The 9,246-nt window shown below is 41.7% G+C and overlaps 1 protein-coding gene across 1 annotated transcript; it reads right to left on the bottom strand.

The window, feature by feature from the left end:
* Nucleotides 1–238: 238 nt before the first annotated feature.
* LOC120313810 (vomeronasal type-2 receptor 26-like) lies at nt 239–8,769 on the bottom strand. The gene is made up of 3 exons (XM_039356087.1): nt 8,527–8,769; nt 1,769–1,835; nt 239–1,143 (listed from the first exon to the last, which is right to left on the bottom strand). The coding sequence occupies exons 1-3, from the start codon at nt 8,767–8,769 to the stop codon at nt 239–241; spliced, it is 1,215 nt and encodes a 404-aa protein (XP_039212021.1).
* Between the last annotated feature and the right edge of the window lie 477 nt (nt 8,770–9,246).

The following is a 9,246-nucleotide window of genomic DNA, read 5'->3' on the forward strand; positions in this document are numbered from 1 at the left end:
AATTGTGGGTTATGTTTTTTTTTATATCATGGATTTATTATAGGATGGATTTTTTTAAAAAAATATTTTTTCAGCTGCCCAGAGTCACATGTGTGAGTTGGGTGGCTACATAAATGTGTTTAATAAATATCCATATCTTTGATATCAATGTATATTACTCAGAAGATGATTGGGCCTTTACCAGGGACAACTGCCAAAATGCCCCAATCCAAGTAAAATTTCCCAATCCCAGGACAAATCAGACATTTTTGTGCCTCATTATATTCTCTCTACAATTCAGATGTGGCCTTAGTAGGATAATGTAGCATTTGGGGAAAAAGATACAAGCCAAAAGACCAGCCCCAGAGGCCAATATGGAGAAGATCTCCACGGCCACCATGAACTTCCCTTTGGTGCTCAGGTAGGTGGGGAGGAAGCTGATCCAAACGCTGCAAAAGACCAGCATGCTAAAAGTAATGAACTTGGCTTCGTTAAAGCTGTCGGGCAATTTCCTAGCCAGAAAGGCCACTGTGAAACTCACGAGGGCCAAAAAACCCAGGTAGGCGAGGACAGCATAAAATATTAAAGTTGAGCCTTCATTACATTCCAAGATGGTCTCTGCTACTAAGGAGTGGAAGTCCATGTTGGGAAATGGGGGAGAGGTTACCAGCCAGATAATACAAAGAACTGTTTGGACCAGGGGACAGACTAAGACAATGGAGTTGGTCAGTGGTTTTCTCAAGAGTTTCCTTGCCTTGTTCCCTGGCTCAGTGGCCATGAAGGCCAGAACCACCATGACAGTTTTTGCCAAGACAGAGGAAACTGCAATGGAAAAGAGAATGGCAAAGGCAGTTTGTCGTAAGAGACAGGTGAGCTTCCCAGGTTGACCAATGAAGAGGAAGGAGCAGAGGAAGCAGAGCAGGAGGGAGACCAGGAGAAGATAGGTGAGATCTCGGTTGTTGGCCTTGACAATTGGTGTGTCACGATGTTTATGGAATATCACCAGCACTGCAGATGTGATCACAGAGAAAGAAAATGCTAGAGTTACTAAAGTGTATCCCAGGGTCTCCTGATAGGTCAGGAAGTGGATCTTTTTGGCAATGCAGTGGTCCTTGTCCATGTTGGAATATCGGTCTTCTGGGCAGGGGTCACAGCTTGCAGAATCTGAAATCAAGAGTACTTCAATTATCCTGAGGATAGGTTAGCTCGAGACAAGGATGTTTCCCCCTGTGGGGATCCAGTTCTCTACTTCTATTTTGCATCAACTCATTCAGACAATTTTTTGCAGGGAAGGGCAGGCAGACTTAGATGGATCTCCCTCTTCTCCAACTGGTCTCTTTATCTTCTGGGAGACTGATAGCACTGAGAGGAAAGCACGCCCTAAATAATGAAAATCAAAGCTTCAACTTTACACCCCACTACTTCACAAAAAGTTTGGTAGCTTGTTTTCCTGGATGTAGTTTGCAGCAATAGTAGGACTAGAACATCTAGTAGGGAACCCATTATTTGTGCCCTGAAACTACCCTTCATTAAATTGCTGAGGAGCAGGAAAGGTGGCTGGGGAGGAGGGCAGAAGGCTAGTTTAGATCCATGAATAGAAATTCTGCTGAAAAGCATGAATATGTTGAAGAATATCAATCGACTAAAAATAACAACAAAATTAATATTTGTTTCTACCAATTGGCTTCCTTGATCCTGGAAAAGCTACATTGAAAGTGTGCTCTACCTGTCTGATTAGAAATGGTCCCTTCTGGGCAAGGGGCACATTGGTAGCAGCAAACCTCCTCACCCTCTGGAACACTTTTCCTCTCTCCTGCCTGGCACCTCTTCATGCCACATCTGGCAAAGGGCACCTTCTAAAAGAGAAAACAGAAATACTGTAGATGTCTTCAGCCATGCTTCACTCCTTCATTTGTATAGTTCTCTTTCCATCCTTAGAATATCTTCAGACTCAATCTTTAACTCAAGTGAAGCACAAACCAGGAAAAGCTCTTGGAGGATTAAGGCTAATGCCACTCTAAACCACCAATGGATTCTGGGGTTTGGAACTGTTGCTTGACATGCAAAAGAAGGATTGTGAATTGAGCTACAGCTTTTCAGAAGCAAACAGTGATGGAGGTCCATCTTTATGGGAATCATCCATGGAAACCACTCTTGGCTGCTCTAACTGCATCCTGTGTTTCAAGAAGAATTTCTTCCTGATCTCAACTTTTTTTGATATGTCACAAATCAAACCTCAAATATGTTACATATGAAACAGGCTTTTCATCAAATGGTTGCCATATTTTTGATTCAGTAACCCGTTCTCCAGTAAAGGAGCTGTTTTGAATCTCCAGAAGAGAATGACCCTTTTACTGGATTTATTTTACCTTCCAGCTCACCTTTTTTGCCCAGACAATTGCATCAGAGTTAATGGTGAAATCCTGTCCTGCAGGAGCCCCTGGATCTATCTGTCCAACTTTCACAGAGACAAAAGATTGATTGGGGAGGAGAACCCAGTTGAAAAGATCATAACGAGCAGACCCCAGTCTATTCTCTGAGAAGTAGATTTCATCTCCAGCAGTGTTATTGAACTGGATGTTCCTCAAATAGGGAAGAAGCTGAATGGAAAGAGACGTTCACAAATTACTAACACTTTCCCACTCTTCTAACAATTTGTTTTCCTTGCAGTGCCTGCCCTGATTTGTGACTTCAACGGACATAAAGGTGCATTCTTTATGGTTTGATGCAGAAAAAAAGCACAGTTTCATGAATTTTAGTCTACGGTGATTCCTGTTGTGTGTGTTAAAGTCGGCAGAGGGTGGTTTCACACAACAAGCAGTTCAGTGCAACAAATGGCAAATTAAATATATCGGAGGGATCACACAGCATAAGCCATAGTAACGAAAACCAGGGTTACAATGGATTGAGTCAAGTGTCTTGCTACAACTAGATTCAGGCTACAACATGAAGGAAACAGAGGTGGTTCCGCAAATATGTCTACTAGGACTTCAGTTGACCTGTTGCAGCATCTGGCAGAATTGTCATCTTACTCTGGATCACTCTGTGTAATGATCATTCCATGAAATTGACAAGCTTTCAATACTTCTGAAAACCTTTTGGGAAGGTAATACATACATGAATCTTATGTACAATTGGTTTGTTTTATTTCTCCTTCCCCCCTTCTACCTGTATTGAATCAAATATTATACTTAATCTGTACTATTGTCTTTTTTAAAAATATAGCTGTTTTAATCTGCTTTAACTAAACAACGGGGACAGTGAGTTAAATGATACAGAACTTCCCTGTCCCCAGTAATCAAAAAATTACAGGTTATCAGTGCATGTAACATAGATATGTGTGTGGACAAGAATACCAACCTTGCTGTCAAGTAAAATCAAGCTTTTTTAGCGAGAGCAACACAAGGTTTACTAACCGAACAGGCGGTAAGAACACAGGGGAACTCAGGCACCACACATGTTATATAGAAAGTAAACACAGGGCCAGTCATAAAGGACTCAGATGTCTATACACCAATGCACAGAGTAGGAACAGTAAACAGGTTAGCTAGAAATTCAGGTAAATGAGGGCAGATATGATATTGTTGCCATTACGGAAACATGGTGGGATAAAACCCACAAATGGAACACACAGCTAGAGGGATTTTAATTATTTAAGAGAAACAGAGCAAATAAAAGAGGAGGTGGAGTTGCTCTCTATATAAGAAATCACTACATCTCTACAGAAATAGAGCACAACAATGATGAAAACTGCATTTGGGTAAACATAAAAGGGGGGAAAATGACTGTCATGCCTCCGTCCAAGCTTGACTCTGAGGACGACATGGAGTTCCCTGTTGAGGCCCAGGAGGGGGTGTCTGTGGTTTCGGAGGACTGTGGGGAGGAACAGGCTGAGGTAGGCCAGGGCCCTTTAAGTTTGGAACAGGGAAGGCGGAGCTCAGGCGAGGAGCAAGGCCCCTCCCCACCTGATCCCAGAGCAAGGAGAGCAGAGAGGAGGAGGGAACAACAGAGGCAGGCTCACTTGCTCAGGAGAAGAGCGTCACGCCCCATTCCACAAGGCACACCTGGGGAGTAGGTATTTAAGGAGACACTGTGGGATGGGGCATTTGCCGGGAACAAATGTGAACTCTTGTGATGTGCGTTCCTGTACCTGGACTCTTTGTATTTTGGACCAAGTTTGCTTTTTTCTGATTTCTCTTTGCTGTCCTCAGTTTTGCAGTTTGCAGGTCACAGGCAAGCTGGGCGTTGAAAAGATCATACTTAGTTTGTTGTCTGTTTTACTTTAAAGAACTGTTTAACTTTGTTGACTGTTTTATTGAACTTGTGCCAGCATATGTGGGGGCTGTTGGGTGAACGTTGGCAGTGCTTACAAAGACAATTGTTCTGACCAGCTAATTGCTTTGCCTTCGTTCAGGGCCCTGGGTCAGCACAATGACTTTGTCATAGGTATATACTATAGGCCACCCAACCAAACAGAGGAAATAGATGAATTTTTTACCAGGCAGATAACTAAGGAATGTAGGAAGCACATCACAATAGAAATGGGGGACTTTAATTACCCTGACATCAACTGGGAGAAAAACTCTGCATCAAGTGGAAGATCAAACATATTCCTTGTAAACGTAGCAGACAACTTTGTGGCCCAAAAAGCAGAGAAGGGAACTAGGGGATTAGCCATATTGGATCTAATACTCACTAACAGAGATGAAATGATAGAAGGTGTTGAAGCCACAGGAATCTTTGGGGGGGGGGTGATCATGCAATACTGGAATTCAACATTCTGGAAGCACAAGCAATAGATCACAATCAAACTAGAGTCTTGGATTTTAAGAGAATTAATTTCAATAAACGTAGAGAGAGCTTGGGAACAATTCCTGGATGAGAATCCTCAAGGGGAAAACAACTCAAGAAGCTTGGGAAATTTTGAAAAATGAGATAATAAAAGCCCAGTCTAGCACAATACCAACAAAGAAGAAAAACAACAGCTCTCAAAAGAAACCAACATGGCTGCATAAAGAACTCTCTGGTAAATTGAAAGATAAAAAGGAGAAATATAAAAAGTGGAAAGAGGGACACATAAGTAAAGCAGAATATCAGTAAATAGTCCGAGCCTGCAAAGATGAAGTGAGGAAAGCTAAGGTTCAAAATGAACTAAGGCTTGCGACCAAGGTCAAAAATAACAAAAAAAGCTTCTTTCAACATGTAAAACACAAGAAAATAGTTAAGGAAATGATTGGTCCATTAATGGATGAAAGTGGCAAGAATGTGACAAACTACAAGCAGAAAGCAGAACTATTTAACTCCTTTTTTGCATCTGTATTTACACAAAGGGAAAAAAACAGTCCAACCTATCAAAAAATGCCATAAATATAGATTAGAAATACAAGTTAAGATAGGCAAGAAAATGATAAGTGAGCACCTGTCCACCATAGATGAGTTCAAATCACCAGAACCAGATGGACTACACCCCAAGATTCTCAAGGAACTGGCAGATGTGATCTCAGAACCACTGAACTATTTTTCAAAGATCCTGGCACACTGGGGAACTACAAGAGGACTGGAAAAGAGCTGAAGTAGTTCCCATCTTCAGAAAAGGAAGAAAAGGGGATCCAGGAAACTACAGACCTATCAGCCTGACCTCAATACCTGGGAAGATCTTGGCAAAGATAATCAAGCAGCAAATCAGCAAACACCTAGAACACATTACCAAAAAACCAACATGGGTTTGTCAAAAAGAGATCATGCCAGACAAATCTTATTGCATTCTTTGACCAGGTAACAAAATTAGTGGACCAGAGGAATGCTGTGGATATAATTTACTTGGACTTCAGTAAGACATTTGATAAAGTAGATCACAACCTACTACTTGATAAGATAGAAAAATGTGGGTTAGACAGCATCATCATCAGATGTATTCGTAGCTAGCTGACAGGCCATACTCAGCGTGTGGTCCTCAATAGAATTATATCTACATGGAGGGAAGTGTGCAGTGGGTTGCCCCAAGGCTCTGTTCTGGGCCCAGTGCTCTTCAACATCTTCATCAATGATTTGGATGAGGGGATAGATGGGAAACTCATCAAATTTGCAGACGACACCACGCTGGCAGGAATAGCCAACATTCCAGAAAATAGGCTTAAGATACAGAAGGATCTGGACAGACTTGAACATTGGGTGCTATCTAACAAAATGAAATTCAATGGTGAAAAAAGTAAGCTTCTACATTTTTGGCAAGAAAAAACAAATACACAGGTACAATATAAGTGACAACTCGCTCAATGGTAGTAACTATTAGAGGGATCTTGGAGTCCTATTGGACAATCACTTAAATATGAGCCAGCCATGTGCTGCAGTTGCCAAAAAAGCCAACAAAGTGCTAAGCTGCATTAACAGAGGGATAGAATCAAGATCATGTGAAGTGTTAATACCGCTTGACAATGCCTTGATAAGGCCACACTTGGAATACTGCATCCAGTTTTGGTAACCACAATGTAAAAAAGATGTTGAGACTCTAGAAAGAGTACAGAGAAGAGCAACAAAGATGATTAGGGGACTGGATGATAAAACATATAAGGAACGGTTGCTGGAATTGAGTATGTTTAGTTTAATGAAGAGAAGGACCAGGGGTGACATGATAGCAGTATTCTAATATCTCACTAGCTGCCACAAAGAAGCGGGAATCAAGCTATTCTCCATAGCACCTAGAAGAAGGACAAGATGGAAACTAACCAAAAAGTGAAGCAGTTAGAACAATGACAACCTGCCTCCAGAAGCTGTGAATCCTCCAACGCTGGAGTTTTTTAAGAAGAGACTGGACAGCCATTTGTCTGAAATGCTATAGGATTTCCTGCCTGAGCAGGGTGTTGGACTAGATTACCTCCAAGGTCCCTTCCAACTTTGTTGTTGTTGTTGTTGTTGTTTTTGTTATTATTATTATTGAGAGAAGGTACCTGTAACTAAGGAGAAATTTCCTAACAGTGAGAGCAAAACCAATGGAACTGGTTTCAGAATTTGTGGGTGGACTGGAGACCTTCAAAAAGAGACTGGAGAACCATTTGTCTGAAGTGATATAGGGTCTCCTGCTTGAGCAGGGTTTGGGTTAGAAGACCACTGAGATCCCTTCCACCTCTATTATTCTATGTTCTACACATGGGGAACTTCCTCTGTATGTTAGCTCTAAGGATCTGTGGATTGGATTTAAAAAAAACAGAGATTACCAGCCATGGCGGGATATCTAAGATCCTCTTTCCAAGTCTCATCATAGCTGTTTGCGCTCCTGATCCATAAATTACATGTAATGCTTGTGCCACAGCATAAATGGCATTGTAGATGTTGTAACTTTCACCTGTCATAGTTGTTTCAAACAGGTAAGCTGGCAGACTCTGTAAATTCTCCTCTCCAGTACAGACTTTCTCCCACTTTTCAAAGATCACTCTTAGTTTCTGGAGCTTGCAGCCAAAGATCAGTTGCCACCATACAGAGAGAAAAAAAATCCCCTTGTGGTTTCAAAGGGTCTAAAGACATGAGAAAATGGCTGAACTCTGAGACATCTCTGGTGTGTTCCCTAAAATGCAAAGCACCATGGTAGGTCTTCATAAAATGCAATATATCTCCAGAGTTTATCACATTAAATTTCCAACTGGATGTAAAGATCCACACCTTCATAAATATATTGCTCTGTGTTTGATGAACAAACACAACTATCCACATATTTGTGGTAGCACTGTAGTCTCCCAAAAAAATAATCACTTCACCTTTAGACCAAGTGTTGAAAAGATGATGTAATTTTGTACCTGGATCAGTGTAAAAATCAAATTTCATTATTTGAGTGAAGACCAGGCAGATCTCCTTCTCCTTCAGCATTGGCAGCAGAGATGAAATGAAATGTTCCCCACCGTCATCTTGGTTGGCCACCAGCCCAACCCAGTTCCACTGGAAATGCAGGAGCAGATGGACTAGACCCTCATACTGAGCAGATTCCTTGGGGTTAATCCGAAAGAAGGAAGGATGAACGCTTCTGTCTCCCTGAGTGGACTCCGAGCCAACACCAAGCTGGAGAAAGTGAGATTCTTCTTTCAAAAACAAAGTTAAGTTTTAGGGTGACTTTAAGGCTCCCCATTGTGTAGTTTATTGCCCTACCAGTCAGACTGACTCACCAGTCAGACTGACTCAGCTTCATCTTCCTCCCTTCTTAGGAAGAGCCAACATTGACTTGTGTTGTCTAGTTGTGATAGATCAGAAGTCAAAGGAACAAATCATCAACCTGATTAAACTGCACTGAAAAGTGCAGAAAGATGATAAACTTTTATGAAAGTCAGGAAGTGATTCCTCTTCGCAAATACTGCAGTTCTGAATTATGCCAATATCTTTGTGCAGTTAAATAAAAATGTATCTTGACATACAAAATAGAAAAACCAATTCAGCTTTAGGATCGATTATCTAAGTCACACACCCTTGGTGTATGCCACCTCCCACCAAACACCTTTGTTTTCTTCCTTGGCTTCTGTGTGTGCTTCGGTTGTTTGTGTACTCCACACACAAACCCCTTACCTGTGGGACCTTGTAGATGCTGAAGATGGAGGCCATCTGCCTTGAGGATTCGGAGTTGTGACCTCCAATGACAGAGAGCAGAGGGTCCTTCCTGTCACATTTGTAACCTGGAACCATTTGACCTCGTGTGGAGAGCAAGGAGAGGCTGTATAAGAAAATCTTCCTCTCCATCTTCTGATTTTCATAGATGCGGAAGCCAAGGGTGATGTTGGGGAGAAGAAGCAGATCCTTGTTCACCTCCATGACAGCAAACATCAAGGCCAGGAATTGATGGTATTTTTTGAGTAAGAGTCTATAGTGAGAAAAACATTTTGTGTGTGTCCTTGCAGCAGTAAGTGGCAAGTTCCATTGGGTTCTTTCTGGCTTTTTAGGGATGTTCCTTGATTGTGCTTGGATGGATCTCTGAGAAAGGAGAAACACCTGCCATCCTTATCCCAGATCATCTTATCTCCCTCTATTCTCCCTCCCTTCTTCACTTTCCCCCATTGGCTGAAATCCTCCCCAATTGCTCCTCTTCCTCCCTAACCAGTTTCTTCCTCTCTCAGAGCAGCTTCTTCATGTCTGAGCAACAACTCCAGCGAGGGTCACAGCCCAGATTTAGTAAGGAACATTATTCACGAGCACTGCTGATTCCAAAGCTGAGGAGGATTTGGTTTTTGTTTTGTTTTTACAATATCCACATTGGAAAAAGATCAAACTTTGAGGGTTTTTTTTTACTAT

This window comes from Crotalus tigris, unplaced genomic scaffold, assembly GCF_016545835.1.
Source record: "Crotalus tigris isolate CLP2741 ecotype Arizona unplaced genomic scaffold, ASM1654583v1 scf7180000018785.583249, whole genome shotgun sequence".
In the NCBI taxonomy this organism is placed as follows: Eukaryota; Metazoa; Chordata; class Lepidosauria; order Squamata; family Viperidae; genus Crotalus; species Crotalus tigris.

Excerpts from the sequence above, each read along its gene's own strand:
- LOC120313810 (XM_039356087.1), bottom strand. The coding sequence starts at position 8,769 with ATGGAGGTGAACAAGGATCTGCTTCTTCTCCCCAACATCACCCTTGGC. Across the intron at positions 1,836-8,526 it reads GCATCTACAAGGTCCCACAG|AAGGTGCCCTTTGCCAGATG; the intron begins GTAAGGGGTTTG and ends TTTCTCTTTTAG. Across the intron at positions 1,144-1,768 it reads GAGGAAAAGTGTTCCAGAGG|ATTCTGCAAGCTGTGACCCC; the intron begins GTGAGGAGGTTT and ends TCTTGATTTCAG.